General features: G+C 47.5%; 1 protein-coding gene across 1 annotated transcript in view; it reads right to left on the bottom strand.

The window, feature by feature from the left end:
* Positions 1–24,679, bottom strand: part of NYAP1 (neuronal tyrosine phosphorylated phosphoinositide-3-kinase adaptor 1) — a 54,742-nt gene that overhangs the window by 24,732 nt on the left and 5,331 nt on the right. The window contains exons 2-5 of the mRNA XM_082257198.1: positions 21,210–21,371; positions 10,268–10,548; positions 5,823–6,914; positions 197–385 (exon numbers count right to left, since the gene is read on the bottom strand). Of these exons, the coding sequence (XP_082113324.1) occupies positions 197–385; positions 5,823–6,914; positions 10,268–10,548; positions 21,210–21,331 (1,684 nt within the window). The 5' untranslated portion in view covers positions 21,332–21,371. The remainder of the gene's footprint in view (positions 1–196; positions 386–5,822; positions 6,915–10,267; positions 10,549–21,209; positions 21,372–24,679) is intronic.

Below are 24,679 nucleotides of genomic sequence, written 5' to 3' on the forward strand. Positions count from 1 at the left end.
TGCAGAGAGCCATTAAAAGGGCTGTGCTTTATATCCAAGCAACTGAGAGCCCCTTACAGTACTTTATCTTTAGTATCCAAGACTATAGAAATCCTTTGGAAAGACTGACTAAAGGAACAGTTATGATCCACTTTATGAGCTGTAAATGGTCTGATTAGTAATACCCCATTTATGCCATAAAATATATAATGAATACCTGTACTCCGATGACATGCTGGGAAGGTCTGACATGGCACAGGAAGCCCAGTCCTGGTTACCCCTCGGGCCATTGCACTGTCCAGGCTCTGCTGACTCCGAACAGGAATTCCAGACACTACAGGTGTATGGGCCCCCTTCTCGGATCTCCCAACATTTCCATTCCAAATGCGGGAGCCATCTGTAATTGCTGGAAAGAAAAAAATCGTAGTTGTCATCAACAGACTGCACTGTCCAGTTATTAATGTGGTCATGCATAGCCTGATAAAAACAAGCCATTAGGCAGATTCAGCCCTTGCTTGTGGCAACTTGTATGTGTAGGGGTTAATTAAAAAGTCCTCAAAGTGTTAAAAGGGCTTGTTCTAAAATTTGTGTGACAGGTGAAGCTTTCTATGGAAGTAAGGAAGTCTACATATGTACAGTGCCTTGCGAAAGTATTTGGCCCCCTTGAACTTTGCGACCTTTTGCCACATTTCAGGTTTCAAACATAAAGATATAAAACTGTAATTTTTTGAGAAGAATCAACAACAAGTGGGACACAATCATGAAGTGGAACGAAATTTATTGGATATTTCAAACTTTGTTAACAAATAAAAAACTGAAAAATTGGGCGTGCAAAATTATTCATCCCCTTTATTTTCAGTGCAGCAAACTCTCTCCAGAAGTTCAGTGAGGATCTCTGAATGATCCAATGTTGACCTAAATGACTAATGATGATAAATAGAATCCACCTGTGTGTAATCAAGTCTCTGTATAAATGCACCTGCACTGTGATAGTCTCAGAGGTCCGTTTAAAGTGCAGAGAGCATCATGAAGAACAAGGAACACACCAGGCAGGTCCGAGATACTGTTGTGGAGAAGTTTAAAGCCGGATTTGGATATAAAAAGATTTCCCAAGCTTTAAACATCCCAAGGAGCACTGTGCAAGCGATAATATTGAAATGGAAGGAGTATCAGACCACTGCAAATCTACGAAGACCTGGCCGTCCCTCTAAACTTTCAGCTCATACAAGGAGAAGACTGATCAGAGATGCAGCCAAGAGGCCCATGATCACTCTGGATGAACTGCAGAGATCTACAGCTGAGGTGGGAAACTCTGTCCATAGGACAACAATCAGTCGTATACTGCACAAATCTGGCCTTTATGGAAGAGTGGCAAGAAGAAAGACATTTCTTAAAGATATCCATAAAAAGTGTCGTTTAAAGTTTGTCACAAGCCACCTGGGAGACACCAAACATGTGGAAGAAGGTGCTCTGGTCAGATGAAACCAAAATCAAACTTTTTGGCAACAATGCAAAACGTTATGTTTGGCGTAAAAGCAACACAGCTCATCACCCTGAACACACCATCCCCATTGTCAAACATGGTGGTGGCAGCATCATGGTTTGGGCCTGCTTTTCTTCAGCAGGGACAGGGAAGATGGTTAAAATTGATGGGAAGGTGGATGGAGCCAAATACAGGACCATTCTGGAAGAAAACCTGATGGAGTCTGCAAAAGACCTGAGACTGGGATGGAGATTTGTCTTCCAACAAGACAATGATCCAAAACATAAAGCAAAATCTACAACGGAATGGTTCACAAATAAACATATCCAGGTGTTAGAATGGCCAAGTCAAAGTCCAGACCTGAATCCAATCGAGAATCTGTGGAAAGAACTGAAAACTGCTGTTCACAAACGCTCTCCATCCAACCTCACTGAGCTCGAGCTGTTTTGCAAGGAGGAATGGGCAAAAATTTCAGTCTCTCGATGTGAAAAACTGATAGAGACATACCCCAAGCGACTTACAGCTGTAATCGCAGCAAAAGGTGGCGCTAAAAAGTATTAACTTAAGGGGCTGAATAATTTTGCACGCCCAATTTTTCAGTTTTTTATTTGTTAAAAAAGTTTGAAATATCCAATAAATTTCGTTCCACTTCATTAATGTGTCCCACTTGTTTATTCTTCACACAAAATTACAGTTTTATATCTTTATGTTTGAAGCCTGAAATGTGGCAAAAGGTTGCAAAGTTCAGGGGGGGGCAATACCTTCGCAAGGCACTGTATGTTGGCCAAGCTTGGGAGATTGTGGTGGTTCCTAGTGGTGTGGTGATATGAGGAAGGACAAGCAGGTCTTTAATCCTTTGTCGTAGGGTTATGGCTATCCATCAAAATATCAATTTCTTAGAGTCGTTCGACTTTTACTGGACATCAGATGCAGAACTTACCAAACTTTCTTTACTGTATGAATAATTCATGCCTTACTCTGGGAAAGCCAAACAGTGACAATCTTACTATTGCTTGTGCTCATTGGCAATTGCCATGCATTTTCCTCTTTCAGGAGCATTTTGAGAATTTTCATACACTATTGATACCACTAAAAGCATCCCAAACACATTCCCTAATTTGCACAGCTAGGACTCTAGCAACCTAGCCAACACTGGCCATGGCCTAGGATGGAAGAACTGTCAAGGGAGTCACACAGTCACCCAATCAACATGTGTAAGAAAGGCCTGGTTTACCAAGAGACATGAGAAACTGCACATGCATCAGTGTATGGCTTCCCACCCAGAGTCATGGCTGGTGTGTGCCTCTGCCTAGGGGAATGGGCCTTTGCACACCTGCTATAAGGCAGGGTTTTTCAACAGGGGTGCCGCAGCACCCTGGAGTGCCGCTGCACAATTACAGGATGCCCCGGTACAGTCCAATAATTAAAGGCTTCCTGTGTTAACTTCTGTGTATACAGACTTTTACTGGACATCAGATGCAGAACTTACCAAACTTTCTTTACTGTGTGAATAATTCATGCCTTATTCTGGGAAAGCCAAACAGTGTCAATCTTACTATTGCTTGTGCTCGTTGGCAATTGCCATGCATTTTCCTCTATCAGGAGCATTTTGAGAATTTTCATACACTACTGATACCACTAAAAGCATCCCAAACACATTTCCTAATTTGCACAGCTAGGGCTCTAGCAACCTAGCCAACACTGGCCATGGCCTAGGATGGCAGAACTGTCAAATGATTAACACAGTCGCCCAATCAACATGTGTAAGAAAGGCATGGTTTGCCAAGAGACATGAGAAACTGCACATGCATCAGTGTATGGCTCCCCACCCAGAGTCATGGCTGGTGTGCGCCTCTGCCTAGGGGAATGGGCGTTTGCACACCTGCTATAAGGCAGGGTTTTTCAACAGGGGTGCCGCGGCACCCTGGGGTGCTGCTGCAAAATTACAGAAAGCCCCGGTACAGTCCAATAATTAAAGGTTTCCTGTGTTAACTTCTGTGTATACGGAGCAGGGAGAGCATATCCTGCTTCCTCCTCCGGGCTCTCTCCCCCTCCCTGCTGCTATCTATACTACTGCTGACAAAACTGAAAGCTGTACAAGCCGGCTGCCTGAGTCCTATCAACCGATGACATCATCAGTTGCTAAGGAAAGGTCGGGCGGTGCATACAGCTTTCACTTTTGCTGGCAGTAGTATAGATAGCAGCAGGGAGGGGGAGAAAGCCTGGAGGAGGAACGAGATGTGCTCTCTTAGCTCCATATACACAGAAGTTATCACAGGAAACCTTTAATCATCAGACTGTATTCATGGCTTTCTGTAAGTTTGCTGTGATAAAGGCAAAGCATGGGGGGGTTAGGAGGAAGGGAGGATTTGTGTTAGATGGGGAATTTTGCAGGGGGGATTTGTGGTAGGAGGGGGCATTTTGGAGGGGGGTGTTGTGCTACAAGGGGGGGATTTTGAAGGTGGGGAATTAACGCAAGCTGAGGGGATGGGGGATAGCAGGGGACTCCCAGTAAGGATTAAGCATCTCCAATGGTGAGAGGTTGGATTCATCCTTCTTTTTATGGATAGTGTAGGACCCACTGACAATGGGGTACTTTGAAGTAGTGGTGGGCTTGAGCACGATATGGCCACATGGTGGGACCAAATCCCCATTTTTTGCCTTTATATTTGATAGTCATTTCTTTTGCATGTGTGCGCTATTCTCTGTATATATATATGCATGTCGCTTGGTTCATAGCTGCACCAGCTTTAGAAATGCATGTTCAGGGTGTGCCCCCCCCCAGCTCTTTGTTTGTTTGAGGGGATGGGGGGGGGGTTTACAATGTACTGACTGCTTAATTCTGCCTTGAAAACAACATTTCAGGGCTTTTTCACACCAGCTGCAGTGGGGTAACGCATGTTTTTACGCACCACAAAAAAATGCGCTGCCTTTTGCATTTGCACGTAGGTTCCATTATTTCCTAATGGCACCCCCACACATCCACCAATTGCATGCATGTTTTCGTCCACTAAAATGCATACCATGCCTTTTGGTGGGGCTCAATTTAAAAATCACGGTAGCACATTTTTTTCATGTTTCACTAGGATAGAGCAGCCTACTTAAAAACGTAACATGCTGAAACACGCAAAAAAAACACGAATGCTTTGACCCACCTCCTAGTGTGAGCAAACCGTCAGACTGGTGTGCCCTGGGATTGTGGGCAATTCTAAAAGCTGCCTTGACTGAAAAAAGTTGAAAAAAAATGGTATAAGGTATGCCATTCCACATCTGGTGCCTATGTGTACTTCACACATACAGAGCCTGCAATGGCGCCAAATAGGCTATTTAAGACCCAGCCCTCTCTATCCTCATTACTGGCTGGTTCTCCGCTATACTCTATATATTGCTGACATTTATAGACAGTTATTTTCCAAATATTCTTTTTATTGATGAAACAGGAAAAGCTGAAACATGTGAAGGAGGACACAAACACTCAAAACTTCCACGTGGACAGGAAAATAATTAGGAATTACAACAGGAAGATCTTACAGGAAGAGCCCACTAGGCTCAGTCTATAACTAAAGTATTATGTTTGGGTGGGTTGCTCCCTTACTAAGATTCCTCATTGGTGTTGGGCCATGTTATCAAAAAACAAAATGGCTAATTTGCAAAAGTAGAGGAAGCTGTATACATTAAACTAAGCATTTTGACCCAGGTCCTATAACTTTTCGGGGTGTGGAGTAGGATAGATCGCCCCTTTTTTCATTATTATAGCTTCCTTCCTTGTGGTCATTTGCTAACTGGAAGCGTGCATAAAGTAAACTAGGAACAAACACAAAGAAAGGGTGCACCAGCCTAGCGCATTATCCTCAGTGGGCTTTTTAATGACAGAAGTTAAAATCAACTACTCACAAACATGCGTGGTAAATCAGCATATGAATTCCAAAGAACAGAATCAAATGGAAAAGTCCAATGTCTCATGTAGACGGAGGGCTAACGTGTTTCGAGGCCATGCCTCTTCCTCAGAGCCTGAGGAAGAGGCATGGCCGTCTACATGAGACATTGGACTTTTCCATTTGATGCTGTTCTTTGGAATTCATATGCTGATTTACCACGCATGTTTGTGAGTTTGTTTTTACAGTGTTTCGAACACCCCGGTCGTAGAGGGCAGCAAGGCTTAGCCATACGGGATGCCAAGTGTGGGTTCCTAGATTGAAACAGCCTGAGGACCTGGTTCTGACCGCAGGAGCAGGGTGCTCAGCATCACTCTTTTTGTTTCTGGATAAAGTAAACTAGGCCCTGGCCTGCAACATGGGCACTAGTTTGGCAAAGAAGACTTTGAGAACAGATTCCACCAAATTTAGATGCATTGACTTACGTTCTCCAAGTTGACTTCTACGCCCACATGACATCCTCCTTTGTAACTCCCACACTGAACCTGCTCGGTTATCTTCCATCTGTCCTGTTCCACTTCCACGAGGTTCTGAGGCCTGAAGGATGGGTGTTCTTGAGCCCTTTATGCTGTTCTCATATGCTGGTGGTCTCTTGCTTGCAGGGTACGTCCAGACAGGAGGAGAAGCCTGCTCCCCTTGTACCTGGTGGAGGTGTGCTGACGGAGGTCGACTGGGGATTGGCGTCCCTGCTCCTGCTCGGGATGCTGGGCAGATGAGTCCGGACAAGACTGAAATTTCCCTCTCAGTCTTTTCCTCTAATTGTGAGGCTGGTAGGAGTGAATGTGTCACCTTAACGGAAGAATAAACCATGGTGTAGGAAAGGGCTTTGTCCCGAGCGTGTCCATGAGGAATAGGCAACATGGATCCCCCTTTTTCCTGTGAGCAAGCTGACCCCCGTGGGGTTTCAGAGTCTGGCCTGCGCTGGACAGAGTTTTGAGGTGGTAGTGGGGTTGAGTGGCTGCGGGCACGACCTGATGGCGGCAGGTGAACAGAAGATGAGGACGCTATGGAAGGCACCTCTTTGTGGGGCACTGGCAGCTTGGATGACCCAGACTGTGAAGGCTTTGTGACTTTTTGGCCTTTGCCAGATGGTTCACCCAGAAGAGGAGGTCTGTGCTGCAGAAGGTTCGGAAAAGGCGGAGGAATGTCGACCTCAGGAGTTCTAGGTGGCGGTGGTCGGCGACGCTGAGGATGACGAGGGATGGATGGTTGCTCTTCATGGACTGGATATTTCATTTCCTCATATATAGCCTCTTCTTCACCATCTGACTCTTCTTCTGGTGGAGCTGGGGTGGGAGGTGGGGGAGGTCTCCGGGAGACATTGCCGACCATCTCAATGTAGACCGGTTCTTCGGGAGAAGGTGAAGAGGCGCGAGTGTTTGGGTTTAGAATGGCAGATGAAGAGGCTGGACGATTGGCATAGGCCTCATCAAATGAAGCTGAGAGATGCGTGTGTGGGCTGCGCTGTGGCTTCTGTGGTGGCAACCGGCGAGAGTCAGAGGCACTTTTTAGGGACCCTACAAAAGAAATATAACTTCGTTAGCATAAAAATTTGATAAGATTTTATGTTTTTTTTTGTTTTGTTATTGTTTAACCTAGTTTGCTTTGCCATGTTCATTTCAGGCTGGATTATGTCATAATCCCTCCAATGTTTTCTGGGTTTTTTGTGTGGCCTCCTAGTTAGACATGCTTCATACAGCATCAGGAAGCTTCACAGTGCTTGGTAAATGTCTATAGCACCTCAACTTTAATTTAAGAAATTACCCTACTCAACGGAGATCCCACAATGCCCAGTTATTACGTAGAGTATGACCAACAACCCTTTAGGGCTCATTTACACTTGCTTCAAAATGTGGAATTAGATACACTTGTCAAAAGCACTCTGAAGGCCAATCCAAGCAGCTGTCACTAAATAAAATGGTGACCTTACAGTCCTGTTCACACGTGTCTGCTTTGCTTTAAACAAATATCCCCCATGGATATTTCTTGGTGCTTCAAAGCCTCTCCAAAGCCTCCATAGAAGACTATGACAATGCTTACTCCCCATTAGAAGTCTTTGCAGACGAGCACGTAGGGCACGGCGTGCTGACGTCACTACGCTGCCCCGAGGAACGGGCTACACAAGAGCCGGCCGGCTTTTTCTATGCAAAGTTTTTTCATCTATCATGTGAGTGTTATTTTAATGTTTACCAATAAAGGCTGTACGGTATCACACTATCCAGTCCCCTTCTTTTTCTATGGTACATTGAGCTCCATTCTGTGGTCAGTATCGGCATCACCATCCTAGTGGCTGGGTCCTGGAGGCTTGTTGCTGTTGTGATTCCACTGAGTGGCGCTGTGAGTAACCCATCATTAGAGGCATATTTACTTTTCTATCTGGTAAGGAGACATGCATGTCACTTGTGTGCAGCACCGTGGTGATTAACCTTACTGTATTTTCTTCACTTCACTGACCTTGGAACTCATTTCTGGGACTTTATGAAGATGATTATTTATATGAACTTTATATGAAATTTGTATGTTTCTGACTCCTGGCCAGAACTATTTATTATGCACTTTGGTTTAATCATTTATGTATATGTTTAGCCTTTAATACCTATGACTTAGCAGACATTTGGGGGTTGAATTAGTGTCTTGGGTGCTCATTGGGCACTGGATGCCACCATTGTCTTTCCTAACAGATTTATCATCTATTTGGTGTTTGGTGTGTCACACACCCAACAGGTCTCATTAGCGCAGCTTGTTTTTTTAATTTAATGCTTGCTTACAGCACCTGAAGCTTTTGAGGAGCTTTTATTGAGAGGTAGCGTCACTATGTTTTGGCAGTATTACAGGTACAAGATATCCCAGAATGCACTGAGAAATCAACAAGTGGACCAGAAAGACGTCATCGGCAGTCACTTCTGGGGGAGTGTCTGGTGCAGACGTCACATCTGGTATGCGGGCGTGGAGCAGCAGGAGGGTAAGCGAGGCCTGGACTGGAGCAGAGCAAATAGCAGATGGCACACGTGGTGTGCAACATGGGAATGCTATAGCAGAAGGTGAGCAGATACTGGAGAACAAGGACTGAGCGACAGGGGAACAGCAGAGCTGGGGACTAGAGCAGGAGAAGAAACTAGCAGTGGGGTAGCAATATAGAGGGAGATGAGCGGGAACTGGAGAGAGAGGAGGATCAACAAACCAGAGGATCACCAGAGCTGGGGATTACTACTGAGTAGGGGATCAGCAGGGCTGGGGATTACTACTGAGTGGGGCATCAGCAAAGCTGGGGGTACTACAAAGTGGGGCATCAGCAGAGCTAGGGGTACTACAGAGTGGGGCATCTGCTGAATGAGGGTACTATTAAGCTGGGGATCTGCTGAACAAGGGTACTAAAGAACTGGTGATCTGCTGAACAGGGGTACTAATGTGCAGGGGATCTTCTGAGCAGGGGTTCTACTGGGTCCCTTTAAAACAAATAGAAAATCAACACACACAGGGCATTTGCCAAACTTCATTAAAGCTTCAAAAAAGCATCACAGGAGCTTCTAAAAAGCATGTTGAAGTAGTAGGCACTTTAATGTGTGTTATATTGAAAACAAGTGTACATAAACTCTTGGAGATCTAGGCATCATGCAGAATACAATGAGCACTAATACTTAAAAAGGTATTATTGTCACATGGAGCAGCCCCTACCAGACCTAACTCTCAAAAACCACTGCTTTGATTGTTTCAACTGCTTTGAAATATTAGTCTTTGCACTAGAAATCTTACACATCTGTAGCACCCTCCTAGGAAGGTGTATATATATATATATGGTTTCTCTGCTTAACAGGTAGACAGCTAGGTAAATCTAGGAGCTGTCTGCTTAACAGAGAGCTGTGATTTTTAGATAGGACCTGCCCAGCGTGTTTTGATGTTGCTCATCCTGGCTTGATGTTTCACACTGTTCCAATAGTAGTGCAGTTTATTGGACTGTGGGAGGAAACCATGCAGTTGAGAGCAGGGGATATCTGTACAGCCCTGGCCAATAGGCACTGGGGGGGGGGGGGGGGTGTCAGTGCATGCTAGGTGACTGAGATGCACATGGGGCTCCTGGTATTCGGCTGAAGAGTGGAGTCCAGGTGGGGAGGGGGTTGCTGCCTCTCCCCAGCACATGCTGCCATGTGGCCTCAGGTGGTCGACCTGAGAGCCAAAGTCACAGATGCTGAAACCCGCTGACTCTTTTTAGGGCTAACTGAGGGAGGATGTCCATGGATCTCATCTGGTATTATGGAGGAAGGTGACCTGAAGACAAGGGCCTTGTGATTACAGACTTCCCACAGGGATCCTAGAGACTGTTGCTGTTAAAATCCCCCTCTTGTTGCTAGAATGTCAGCGGATTGGGTGTAAGCTAAAGGTGATACTAGCTAGTGCCCTGAAGATACAGAGTTCACCGAGTCTGCTGCTAACACAAGCAAAGGACTTATTCTTCTCATGCCAATCCTGGAGGCTTTAGCTTACGATCTGCTATTCAGTTCCACTAAAGTGGACCTAAAGTGAGGCCAATTGAGATTTGTCCTCACCTGTACATAGTTGAATTTGGAGTATCCCACTAGTCCCTTCGCCTATCCAGGTTATCCAAATAAAACAAAAAAGCAAATCCATAGACTGGTCATTGGAGACAACGAGTGAAATCTGTGTGTGCACCTGGCTGCATGTGAAAATACCCAGTATCTGGCAACAGGATAATCAGAAGAAGACCCAATATAGATCTACACTCAGCAGCAGTGCTTCACATCTGTAGGCCATGGATTGGACAGGAGAATTTAGGACATATATGGAGGAACTGTGGATAAAATGATGGTATACCTGCAGGTACTCTTGGTTTTATGTATTTGTCTGCTCTTACCTTCTTTTCTGAGCCTACGTTCCTCTGCTGTCCTCCCATCTCCACCAAAGCTGAGTTTTGTGCTGGGGTTCCTCTTGGGTTTAGCCGGAGCCCTCCTCCCAGGTGGACCCCCTTCATTTCCACTCTCCTCTGGTGCGCTGCCCACCGAGTGACAGGAAAGGGATCGAGGGGCCATGGCACTAGCACAAGGGAGAGGGGCCCGCTCCTGAGAGGCTGGCATCGTCATAAAGCCCATTCGAAAGTGGCGACGAAACGAGGCCATGTCCCGAACCTTACCAGAGCTGTAAAAAAAAAAACAGACAAGCAAATTTATGCAATTTTTACCAAGAACTCCTTCACCAACTCCCTGATACTTTACTGTTAGTGCAGACTGTGGGGCTTTCACTACAAGTCTCTTCCTACTCGATCAACTACCTTACAAAATGGTATCCCACTGGGTGTGAAGAAAGTATTTTGCCATAGGTTGTACCAGCTGGTTCTGATAGCTAAGTTGGAGTTAGGATTTCCAACCCCAGCGCATCATCAACCCAATCACAGTCCAAACATGACCTGATTGCAGTGGGCAGGGTCCATATATTAATTTGGTCAGTCTCTAGGTCAAGGTTTCTTCAATAGGGTTCCTCCAGAGGTTGCTAGGGGTTTCTTGAGCAATGAGCAATTAGATAAGTTCCCAATGACATCATTGATCTTTCTAGCTATCTATAAAGGGGTAATTCTTCACAATGTCTACAAGAGTAAGGAGAATTCTTCCCACTGACCATCATACTAATGTATCATGAGTTGTAGATCTAAGTTATTTTTTAGCAGCAATTCCCTGAAACTGGAAAGTTATTTCAAGGACTCATCTATGTTAACCACTTTACCGCTGCTTACATTGAGCCTACTGCGGCAAAGTGGCTCTTGTAGGTCTGACGACGTAGACCTACGTCGGCAGACCCTCCCCCTTCTAGGCGGCGCACGCGCGCCGCCGGAAGCTCGCTCCCGCTGTATTCAGTCACAGTGGGAGTCGGGCCAGGGGAGGAGCAGCGGCGATCGCCGCTGCTCTTCCCCGATCGTCGGGGAATCGAGTGTGGAGATCCGCCCGCCTGTGTAAACAAAGCGGGCGGATCTCCGAAGTGACAGGCAGGGTCAGATTGCAGGGTTCAGCATTGCTGAACCCTGGATCTGTCCCTGTGTCACTCAGTCACCTCCCCCCCCACACACGTCAGTAAGCACCAGGCATACATTAACCCCTCCCTCTCCAATAAAATTAACCCCTTCACTGCCAGTGTCATTTTTACAGTAACAGTGCATATATATAGCACTGATTACTGCCGTAATGTCACTGGTACCCCCAAAAGTGTCAAAAATGTCAGTCAGGGGTCCGGTCTGTCCGCCACAATGTCGCAGTCCCGCAAAAAAAATCGCAGATCGCCGCCATTACTCGTTTAAAAAAAAAACACCAAAAATGACAGAAATCTTTCCCTTTGTTAGTAAACGCAATAACTTTTGCGCAAACCAATCAAAATATGCTTATTGTGATTTTTTTTACCAAACATAGATAGCAGAAAACAAATTGGCCAAAAATTTAAAATAATTTTGATTTTTACATTTTTTGGGGGGGGGGGGGATTTCATATAAAAAATGTGAAAAATATTGTTATTTTTTTCAAAATTTATGCTCTTTTTTTGTTTATAGCGCAAAAAGTAAAAATCGCATAGGTGATCAAATACCACCAAAAGAAAGCTCTGTTTGTGGGAAAAAAAGGATGTAAATTTCATTTGGGTACAGCGTCGCACGACCCCGCAATTGTCAATTAAAGTCGCACAGTGCCGAATCGCAAAAAGTGGCCCAGACGTAAGACAGCAAAATCCTCCGGTGGTAAAGTGGTAAAAAAGGTTGAAAAAGGCTGCTCTAGGCAGTTCTATAGGGCCGGGAAATGTCATTCTATATCTGTAAGCAGCTCATAATTCATACAATCAGATGCAATACCTCATCTTGCCATGGCTAATATTTTGGATCTTATGAGAAAAGAAACATATTCCCGATGATTTAACCACTTTACCACTGGAGGATTTTCCTGCTTTACGTCCAGGCCACTTTTTGCGATTCGGCACTGTGCGACTTTAACTGACAATTGCGCGGTCATGCAACACCGTACCCAAACGAAATTTACGTCCTTTTTTTCCCACAAACAGAGCTTTCTTTTGGTGGTATTTGATCACCTCTGCAATTTTCATTTTTTGCGATATTAATAAAAAAAGCGACAATTTTGAAAAAATAACAATATCTTTCTACTTTGACAGTTAAAAAATATCCAATATATTCAATTTTTGTCATATATTTAGGCCAAAATGTATTTAGCTACATGTCTTTGACAAAAAAATTCTCAATGAGCGTATTTTTAACCGCTTTAAGACCGGAAGATTTTACCTCATTCCTGACCAGGCCATATTTTGCGATTCGGCACTGCGTTACTTTAATGGACAATTGCGCGGTCGTGCAATGCTGTACCCAAATTAAGTTGATGTCCTTTTTTCCCCCACAAATAGAGCTTTCTTTTGGTGGTATTTGATCACCTGTGCGATTTTTACTTTTTGCGCTATAAACAAAAAAAGAGCGACAATTTAGAAAAAATAACAATATTTTTCTCATTTTTTTATATGAAATCCCCCCCCCCCCCCAAAAAAAAATGTAAAAATAAATTTTTTTTAACATTTTAGGCCAATTTGTTTTCTGCTACATATTTTTGGTAAAAAAAAAAATCGCAATGAGCGTATTTTGATTGGTTTGCGCAAAAGTTATCGCAGCTACTAACTACAGGAAACGTATGTAATTTTTATTATTTTTTTTTTTTTTAACTAGTAATGGCGGCGATCTGCGATTTTTTTTTGTGGGACTGCGACATTGCGGCGGACAGATCGGACCCTTGACTGACATTTTTGGGGTTACCAGTGACATTACTACAGTAATCAGTGCTATACATATGCACTGTTACTGTAAAAATGACACTGGCAGGGAAGGGGTTAACTTTTATTGGTGATCAAGGGGTTAATGTATGCCTGGTGCTTACTGACGTGTGTGGGGGGAGGGGACTATGTGACACAGGGACAGATCGCAGGTTCAGCTATGCTAGATCCTGCAATCTGTCACTGTCTGTCACTTAGGAGATCCGCCCGCTCTGTTTACACAAGCGGGCGGATCTCCACACTCGATTCCCCGACGATCGGGGAAGAGCGGCGGTGATCACCGCCACTCATCCCCTGGCCCGAGCCTCCCCCCGTACGCCTGGATAGGAGGGTGGCGGCATGAAAAAGGAACCAATCCCTCCATGTAGCGGCTAAATGTCTGCTTCTCCTCCTCTTCCTCTCACAGACATTCAGCGGCTGCAGGAGGGAAATGGAGGGCATTGATTCCTCTACATGCCACTCCTGCCATCTCCCTATCCCTGTCCTGCTGCCCTGGGCCCCTGTGTGCTCCCCTGGTACCCCCTTCGGCGGGATGCTGCGGGGGATCTGTCAGGATGGAGAGCAGGGAAGTGGCCGGTAAATGTATCAGTGATCGGTACCTGTTTTATTTTATTTTTTTCATTCATAGCTGAGGCATAGTAAACTGTGTTTACTATGCCTCAGTTTATGAATGAACAGGAAGCACTGTACAGGGCCAAGGCTGCAGAGAAAGTGACTGATGAATTTGTCCTCAGTCACTTTCCCTGTCTCATAAGTGGGACATCAGGGGTCCGTTTAGACCCCTGATATTTCAACAAAGCCCCCCCAATGGGGGTCTTAAAATATGTAAAAAATAACAAAAAATAAAATGGTAAAAAAAAAAAAAAAAACGACAGAAATAAAAAAGTACTGACACCAGTGGTGGAACTACCAGGGTCACAAAGGTCACACTTGCGACTGGGCTTTGGCTTCCTGTCACTGTGTGTCAGGGTGCCAGGAAACCAGACCACACGGGGATGCAGGTAAAATAAAGCAGTTTATTGGAGCATACAACAATAAACGCACAGCAAGAGTGAGGAAGTGGGAGCAGGAACAACCCGGAGTCAAGTCCAGAAGCGGGTAGTCATCCAAGCCGGGGTCGAGTCCAGAAGTGGGTAGTCTGCCGATGCCTGGCCATCTGCCGATGTCGGGTCGAGAGCCAGGAGAGTGGTCAGCCAAGCAAGGTCCAAGGTCACACATGGAGGAACATGGAGAACAGAAGACTGCCAGCAGAGATGCACCCTGGAGCACAAACACAAGGGCAAGGACTGCAACCCCTCAGGTGATATAGTCAGGTATGCAGCATCATCACTGTGTGACGCCCAGACAGCAGGCAAGTGATGATGCAATCAGAGTCTATAAGAGGCAGCAGTCTGCACATGTCCAGATGGCTGCCAACAGGAGGGCAAGGTAAGAGGTTGACAGAACCCTCCTCTCAATGGCCCCTCCTCCGCTGGGCAAAAAACGGTTTCTACGGAAATCGAGCATAGAAAGCTCGGAGAAGGGCGGGAGCATGAACATCAGTGGAGAGAACCCAGGAGCGCTCCTCAGGACCATTACCCTTCCATTCCAGTGCACCAGGAATTGAACCTGCAACCTCGGAACAGACGAGAATCCAAGATGCTGCTAATCTCATACTCTTCATGATTGCCCACAGGAATGGGATGAGGGCGAGAAAGTGAAGAAGTATAGCGATTGCAAACCAGTGGCTTCAAAAGTGACACATGAAAGACATTGGACATACGCATGCCAGGGGGAAGACCAAGGGCATAGGCCACCGGGTTCACCTTACGGAGGATGAGAAAAGGCCCAACAAAACAGGGTGCCAGTTTTGGAGTGTGAGGTTGAGATTACTGGTCGACAACCACACCCTCTCCCCAACCTGGTACAAAGGAGCAGATAAACGTCTCCGGTCAGCCTGTAAAGACTCTTGAATCTGCACCCAAGTGGAACAGAGGGCACGAAGATGATCCTCCACAGCCAGGATGTCCTGTGGTGAGAACGACTCGTGCAGCACAGCGGGTTGGAACCCATAATTGCCCATGAATGGAGACATTTTGGAAGACGAGTTGATGGCAGAGTTCATGGCAAACTCCCCCCAGGGTAGCAGATCAGCCTAATTGCCCTGATGGTCAGGGATATAGCAGCAGAAAAATTGCTCCAGAGCTTGGTTGGAATGCTCAGCGGCACCATTAGACTACGGATGGTAGGCCGAGGAGAAGGAGAGTCGAATGCCCAACTGGGAGCAAAAGGCGTGCCAGAACCTGGAGACAAACTGGCTCCCAAGGTCTGAGACAATCTCCTTCGGCAACCCATGCAAACACCGAGGCAAGCTCCTAAATGGTAGGCAGCCGCTTAAAACGGAACACAGTGGCACATTTTGGAGAACTGGTCAACAACCATGACGATAACCGTGCAACCTCAAGACGCTGGAAGTTCCACAATAAAATCCATGGCCAGGTGAGACCAGGGACACTCCCCACTGGGAACGGGATGCAGTAGGCCCAAGGGAAGGTGGTGAGGAGAGATTTGTTCTGGGCACAGACCAAACAAGTAGCCACATAAGCAGCAACATCAGTGCGGAGAGATGACCACCAGAACTTACAGGAAATAGCCCAGGAAATCTGGTTCTTACCAGGATGACCGACAGTCTTGGAATTGTGGTACGTGCGCAACAGTCCGATGCGCAACCCCTCAGGTACAAAAAACTTGCCAGCAGGTCTCTCAGTGGGAACATCAGATTGGGCAGCCAAGATCTGTTCCCCAGGAGGAGAGGTTAAGTTGGTGTGGATGGCAGCCAGGATATGATCTGAAGGTATGACCAGTGTCGGTACAGAGTCCTCCCTGGACAACTCAGAATACTGGCGAGACAAGGCATCAGCCTTAACATTCTCGGAGCCGGGCAAATAGGAGACCACATAGTTAAAACGAGACAAGAATAAGGCCCATCTGGCCTGACGGGGTGTGAGCTTCTTGGCCTCTGAGAGATACATCAGATTCTTATGATCGGTGAGAATGAGAACTGGAACCACAGAACCTTCGAGCAAGTGTCTCCACTCTTTGAGAGCCAGGATAATGGCCAAGAGCTCTCTGTCTTCAATCTTGTACTTGCATTCAGCTGAAGACAGCTTCTTGGAGTAGAACCCCCAAGGAAGTAAGGGTCCATCAAGTGTCTGAAGCTGAGACAGGAGGGTACCTACTGCCGTCTCAGACACATCCACCTCTAGGACAAAGGGCAAACCAGGATTGGGATGAGACAGAATGGGAGCCAAAGTGAAAGCAGACTTGAGGGCCTTGAAAGCTTGGATGGCAGCAGGCGTCCAATTGTGGGAATCGCTGCCCCCCTTGGTCAGATCTGAGATAGGTTTAGCCAAAGAGGAGAAGTTCCTGATAAATTTCCGATAGTAGTTGGCAAGCCCAAGGAAACGCTGAATGGAATGGAGACCACTGGGGCAAGGCCATTGGAGAACAGCCAAAATCTTCTGAGGGTCCATGGAGAACCCTTCAGCAGAAATGATTTAGCCCAAGAAGGCAACCTGAGACAGGTGGAATTCACATTTCTCTCGCTTACAGAAAAGCCCATTCTCACGTAACCGTTGCAGCACCCATCTGTCATCCAGGTAGTGTGATTCGATGGAGTCCAAGTAAATCAAGTTGTCATCAAAATAGACTACCACGCATTGCTGCAACATGTCATGAAAGACATCATTGATGATCTCCTGGAAGACAGTGGGTGCATTGCTCATGTCAAAGAGCATTACCAGAGGTTCGTAATGACTGGTTCTGGTATTAAACACGGTCTTCCTCTCGTTGCCCTCCTTGATCCTTACGATGTTATACACGACCCTTAGGTCAAGCTTGGTAAAGACCATTACTCCCTTGAGGCGGTCGAACAATTCAGTAATCAACAGAGTCGGGTATGCATTCTTGACCGTGATGCGGTTGAGGCCCCCAGGGGAGGGCTGGCAGCCTTGGGCCTGGGGGAAAAGTCCAGTCAAGTGGCCCATTGAACCACTGAATCACCTCACCATCCATGCCCACCTGGTTTTATAATGGATATTGTTGTTATGAAGCAAGACAAACATGATGCAATGTGGTAACATAATTTCATGTTAATAGCATAAAAAGAAGGCTTAACAAAAATACCTGACATCACACCAGGCGGGGCCTAGGAAGCTAGAAAAACAGTATTTCTCCTGCGCTCGAGTGGCCTAGGAAGCTCCTGTTGGGCGGAGATCACTCTGCCTGACAGGGAAATTACTGTGTTTGTATTGTGCCAGCTGGGTGCAGGAGCGTACTCTGCACACTCATACCTCCCCTGCAGCTCTGCAAATATAACATTGTGTAGCGGCGACCAGCAGCTTTATACAGTGTCTGGCCCCTACAATAATCCAGCCCTGAGTGAGGCCTTTTGACCCAGATATCAAAGCAGCCCAGGGGGCAATTGCCACCCTGCCCCCCTTCCCAGTCCTCCCTTGGAGTTCCCTATAATCAATGCAAGGTCTCATCTCACAAAGAAAAAACCGTCACCCGCTGGAGAAGTGGACTTGGGAATGTGCCCCCGGGCAAGCGCAACGTACTCCTCCATGGCCTTATTCTCTGCAACCGAGAGAGGATAAACCCTGCCACAAAGGGGAATGGCACCAGGTTGCAAGTCTATGGCACAATCGTACGGACGCTGAGGAGGAAGAGTACCAGCGCACACTTTGTCAAATATATCTTGATACTCATGATATTCAGTAGGCAACACTGAATCCGATGAGGTACAAAGTACTTTAACAGGCCCATGGATACAAACAGTGCCACACTGTGGAGACCAAGAGAGGATCTTCGAACGACTGCCAATCAAAGGTTGGATTGTGTTTCTGAAACCAAGGGTACCCCAAAACAACGGAGTAGTGTGGGGACCAAATAACCTGGAAACAGGTCGACTCCCTGTGAACAGCCCCTATCGCCATATCAACCAAAACAGTCTCGTGGGTAATCTGTGCCGGTTGCAGGGATCTGCCATCAATCACCTCGATAACTAGTGGAGAAACACATGGCTGCAAGGGTATGGAATTTGCAGTAGCAAATGTACTGTCAATAAAATAACCGCCAGCACCGGAGTCTACCAACGCCTGAGTAACCACCGAACCCGCTGCCCAGGAGAGGACAACTGTGATTAGAGGTTTATCTTTACGGGAAACAGGGGACGAGGAAATTCCACCTAAGATCTGCCTCCGACAGGACTTTAGGTGCGAGCGTTTCCCAGACGGGTCGCACAAGATTTCATGAAATTCCCACCAAGACTGCAATACAGGCACCATCCCTCCCTCCTTCTAAAGACCCGCTCAGCCTCAGAAAGGCGAGTGCACCCCAGCTGCATTAGTTCACAGCCAGACGCACCATCCCCAGGAGGCATGGGAGGTAAGGGAGGAATGGGTTGAAAAGAAAATGTAGGAGCCAATCTGGTAGAAGGCACTCCTTAAACGATGGTCTCTCCCTGAGCCTGGTATCAATCAAAATCAGGAAGGAAATGAGAGCCTCAAGCTTGTCAGGGAGATCCTTGGCCGCAATCTCGGCCTTCAATGCATCGGAGAGACCATGAGAGAAGACAGACACCAGAGCCTTATTATTCCAGCCCACCCCTGCTGCCAGGGTTTTGATGGCATACTCGGCATCGCTTCGTATAACCTGTTGAATGGACAGGAGCAGCTTAGCAGCAGAGGCAGAGTGAGCAGGCACATCGAATACCCCATGAAAGAAGGCAACAAAACTTGGGTAATCGAGTATCACAGGATTATCATTCTCCCATAAGAGATTCGCCAAGGCCAAGGCCTTGTCCGAGAGCAACGAGATTAGGAAGCCCACCTTGGACCTGCCAGAAGGAAACACCTGAGGAACCATCTCATAATAAATGCCCACTTGCTTTAGGAAGCCACGACACTCACTCGGTTCACCCCCATAGTGCTGCGGGAGGGGGGGCTGAAGCAGTCATACCTCTGGTAACAGCAACTCCAGCTGCATCTGCAAGAGCAGGAGCGGAAACAGGAGCAGGTGCAACAAGAGGAGGAACCACTGGCCTAGCAGCACCAGGAGAGAGGTGCGCTGTGCGTACAAGCAACGTCTGCCACGCCTGAGCGAACTGACCCAAAAGATGATCTTGTTGACCAAGCCTGGTAACCAGCATAGGGAGCGTAGGAGCACCTGCATCATCAGGATTCATGGCCCTTGTGTATTGTCAGGGTGCCAGGAAACCAGATCACACGGGGATGCAGGTAAAATAAAGCAGTTTATTGGAGCAAACAACAATAAACGCACAGCAAGAGTGAGGAAGTGGGAGCAGGAACAACCCGGGGTCAAGTCCAGAAGTGGTAGTCACCCAAGCCTGGGTCGAGTCCAGAAGTGGGTAGTCTGCAGATGCCAGATCGTCTGCTGATACCGGGTCGTCTGCCGATGCCGGGTCGAGAATCAGGAGAGTCCTCAGCCAACCCAGGTCATACATGGAGGAACATGGAGAACAGAAGACTGCTAGCAGAGATACACCTTGGAGCACAAACACAAGGGCAAGGACTGCAACCCATCAGGTGATAGATATATAGTTACATAGTTAGTGAGGTTGAAAAAAGACATCAGTCCATCCAGTTCAACCTATGATGTGTGTGTGTTTGCTGCTAACCGTACATTGTATACCCCTGTATGTTTTGGTCTTTAAGGTGCACATCTAATAGTTTTTTGAAACTATCGATGCTCCCTGCTGATACGACTGCTTGCAGAAGAGAATTCCACATCCTTACTGCTCTTACAGTGAAGAACCCCCTGCGTATTTTAAGGTTAAACTGCCTTTCCTCTAGTTTTAGTGAGTGGCCACATGTCTTATTGTATTCCCTTTCTCTGAATAGTTTGTTCCCTATGCTAGGGTTGCCAGTACAGTATTTGTACATTGATCTCATATCCCCCCTCAATCGTCTCTTCTCCAGAGAGAATAGGTTCAGTGCTTGTAGTCTTTCCTCATAGCTGATGTCCTCCATTCCCCTAATTATTTTTGTTGCCCTTCTCTGGACTTTCTCCAGTTCCAGCACATCCTTCCTGAGGACCGGTGCCCAGAACTGGACAGCATACTCCAGATGTGGCCGGACCAGAGTCTTGTAGAGTGGGAGAATAATCTCTTTATTTCTGGAGTGAATCCCCTTTTTTATATATCCCAGTATTCTGTTGGCTTTGCTTGCAGCTGCTTGGCATTGCATGCCACTGCCAAGCCTGTTGTCTACCAGTACCCCCAAGTCCTTTTCCATCCTAGACTCACCCAGAGGTTCCCCCCCTAGTGAGTAGCTTGCTTTCTGGTTTCTGGCACCCAAGATATAGTCAGGTGTGCAGCATCATCACTGTGCGACGCCCAGGCAGCAGGCAAGTGATGATGTAATCAGAGTCTATAAGAGGCAGCAGTCTGCATATATCCAGATGGTTGCCAACAGGTGGGCAAGGTAAGAACTTGACACTGTGGACAGGAAGGTGGCCTGCTGTGGGACCATAACAAAGGGTCCTGCGATGGGAGTAAAGGTCCCTGGGATCAGTGGGAAGAGCCCTGGTTGGGGGCCAGGGGGGGGCCCTTGATGGTTTCTTGCACCGGGGGCCCTGTAGGTTCTAGTTACGCCTCAGATGATTCTATATCTAATATTACGACAGTAATCATCTCATGGATTTATTGCTCTAAGACTAGGTAGGATTTGGATTCTTTACTTTAGGTGGAGTCAAGTTGGATTCTTTTCTGTAAAGGATCTCATCTTCTGTGGATTCTGCTGCCAGAAACATTATCTTCCCAGTTATGAATAGAGAAGGTAAAGGGTTAGACCCTCGGGTTTTTATTTGCTCTACCGATCACTCTCACCGTGGCATGTGAACAAATTAAAGCCTTTTTTTTATTCTTCTGAGTCAATTTTGCCAAGACAGAAAAATTTGCATGCCAAACTGGGGAGGGTTTGGCCCCGTCCTACCTTTTCTTGGGCTCCTCTTCTTTCTGTCTCCACTCCACCCGGCTCTTCCTGTACAGCAGATTCATGTCTCCAGCCTTTTCTATCCCGAGATGTGTCACAGTGTCAGGGGAGCTGGGGGTCATCTTCCGGAGTCTGACCTCTGGACCCCCCAGATGATGGAGACTGCGAACAACATGGTATAGTTTGAAAAATGGTGCTAGAAACCTGACTGGCAAAAACAAAGTTGTCAAAGCTAGATATCTAATATGATAGTATTTCGTGTTCCCTGGTCCCCTCCCAAAAACCTATTTTCATTACATACCTTTTTTTAGACGCAATGACGTCATCACTGGGTCTCTACGTTTCTCTAAGCAATGCAAGCCAATCATAGCTTGTGGGAGGGGCCAGCAGGGTGCTGTACATAGCTTCCAGAAAATACCACAGACCCCTTTCTCAGTGCTCTTCTCAAGAACCCTCAGCTCTGATACAAGCAGTGGGGTGGTTCTTGGAAAGGGGTTACGCCGATATGCATGGGTACTGCCCTAGGTAACACCCACATGTGATGCTGAGCCTCCATGACTGACAGAACTGGAATCCAATGACTTAAAGGGGGTGGGCCAAGTGGGGCAATCTTAATAGCATTGTGCGCCCTGGACAAAGTAATGCACTGGGGCCCCTACCAGCCTGCCCCAATTTATGCACCTACTCTCAAGACTTAAAGTATAAAAAGTTGATACTAATAAATATACTGGCAAAAAGGCACAGCACAGGGAAGGGGCGGGGGGACGGGGGACGGGAGGGCACAATACTGGGATTAGGAGGGCACAGTACAGGGAGGGGGGATCAGGAGGGCACAGTACTGGGATCAGGAAGATACACTACAGGGAAAGGGGGGGGGGGGTCAGGAGGGCACAATACTGGGATCAGGAAGGCACAGTACAGGGAGGGGGGGGGGGGGTCAGGAGGGTACAATACTGGGATCAGGAATGCACAGTATAGGGAAGGGGGGGGGGGTCAGGAGGGCAAAATACTGGGATTGGCAAGGCACAGTACAGGGGGGGGGGTCAGGAGGGCAACATACTGGGATAAGAAGGGCACAGTATAGGACAGGGAAGGTCAGGAGGGCACAGTACTGGGATCAGGAAGGCACAGTGAAGGGGGGGGGGGGTCAGGAGGGCACAGTACTGGGATCAGGAAGGCACAGTGTAGGGGGGGGGGGTCAGGAGGGCACAATACTTGGATTAGGAAGGCACAGTACAGGGAAGGGGGGGGGGGTCAGGAGGCCACAATACTGGGATTAGGAAGGCACAGTAAAGGGAAGGGGGGTCAGGAGGGCACAATATTGGGATCAGGCAGGCACAGTAAAGGGGGGGGGGGGTTGGGAGGGAACAATACTGATATCAGGAAGGCACCGTACAGGGAAGGGGGGGTTAGGAGAACATAATACTGGGATCAGGAAGGCACAGTAAAGGGGGGGGGATCAGGAGGGCACAATACTTGAATCAGGAAGACACAGTACATAAAGGAGGGGGGTCAGGAGGACACAATACTGGGATCAGGAAGGCACAGTAAAGGAGGAAAGGGGGGGGGTCAGGAAGACACAATACTCGGATCAGGAAGATACAGTAAAGGGAAGGGGGGGCTCAGGAGAGCACAATACTGGGATCAGGAAGGCCCAGTAAAGGGGAAAGGGGTGGGGGGTCAGGAGGACACAATACTGGGATCAGGAAGATACAGTAAAGGGAAGGGGGGGCTCAGGAGGGCACAATACTGGGATTAGGTAGGCACACTAAAGGGAAGGGGGGCTCAGGAGGGCACAATACTGGGATCAGGAAGGCCCAGTAAAGGGGAAAGGGGTGGGGGGTCAGGAGGACACAATACTGGGATCAGGAAGATACAGTAAAGGGAAGGGGGGGCTCAGGAGAGCACAATACTGGGATCAGGAAGGCCCAGTAAAGGGGAAAGGGGTGGGGGGTCAGGAGGACACAATACTGGGATCAGGAAGATACAGTAAAGGGAAGGGGGGGCTCAGGAGGGCACAATACTGGGATCAGGTAGGCACACTAAAGGGAAGGGGGGCTCAGGAGGGCACAATACTGGGATCAGGAAGATACAGTAAAGGGAAGGGGGGGCTCAGGAGGGCACAATACTGGGATCAGGTAGGCACACTAAAGGGAAGGGGGGCTCAGGAGGGCACAATACTGGGATCAGGAAGATACAGTAAAGGGAAGGGGGGGCTCAGGAGGACACAATACTGGGATCAGGTAGGCACACTAAAGGGAAGGGGGGCTCAGGAGGGCACAATACTGGGATCAGGAAGGCACAGTAAAGGGGAAAGGGGTGGGGGGTCAGGAGGACACAATACTGGGATCAGGAAGATACAGTAAAGGGAAGGGGGGCTCAGGAGGGCACAATACTGGGATCAGGTAGGCACAGTAAAGGGAAGGGGGGCTCAGGAGGGCACAATACTGGGATCAGGAAGGCACAGTACAGGTTCCAGGACGCTGCCTGGAACACAGCCATTGTGGGAAAGCTTAGTAAAAAGTAGAACTGTCCCAGCAAATCCGGGACAGTTGACAAGTACAATGTAATGAGCAATTATTATGGGGCCCCCATGCACCTGGGGCCCCTGGGCAGTGCCCAGGGGTGCCCATGCATTATGACAGCCCTGGGGCCAGGGACAGTCAGGCCTTGGCGATGAGCACTCATGGAGGGCTACAGGGGATGCCCTGTATACCTGATTGTACACAAGCCACCAATAAAGGAATGAGCACAGCTAAAGGGGTGTTGAGGTGGGCTGCTCTGATCCTAAAAAGCCCCCACACAGCAAATACCATGGTTGGAATCTGCAATTAACTTCAAGGACAGTTTGTAAAATCCATGACTTTTAAATCTGTCCAGGAATGTTTGTTACAGACATTCGCAGATCACAGATTTTACAAACTGTCCATGAATTTAGGCAAGGTTCACACTACTGCGGGTGCAGAAATCGCAGCTGTTCCCGCAACCACCCGCAGCCAAAACTCTGCCCTTTACAGATGCGCAGGGCTGCCAGTCATTCCTAATGGCACTCCTACACATCTACAAATGCAGCGTGGAAGAGACAGGAAATTGCATGGTGTATTTCCTGACCGCTGGTGGTGGTGATGGTGCAGGAACCCATTTCCTGCATAAAGCGCAGGCACAGCAGCCAATTCAAAAGAACAGGCTGCCATGCTCAAGCAAATGCGGCCCAAGACAATTCCTCTTCTTCCAATGTGGCCTGGAAAATTCAACAGCTTGGACACCCCTGGGCTAGATGATGCTCCAAGACCTTACAATCCAGAGCTGATCCCTGCAGGACTACCTTTTTCCACTAGATGTCCTCAGTCTGCTAGGTTTAATGATGCCCAGCATCGTTTTTCCCAGAAGACTGAGGATATACTGTGAGTGCAGGACATTATGGACCCACCCCGGGTCCATAAAGCATCCTTCATTCACAGTGTAATGAT

This window comes from Pelophylax lessonae (genome assembly GCF_965119305.1).
Source record: "Pelophylax lessonae genome assembly, chromosome: 4".
Lineage (NCBI taxonomy): Eukaryota > Metazoa > Chordata > Amphibia > Anura > Ranidae > Pelophylax > Pelophylax lessonae.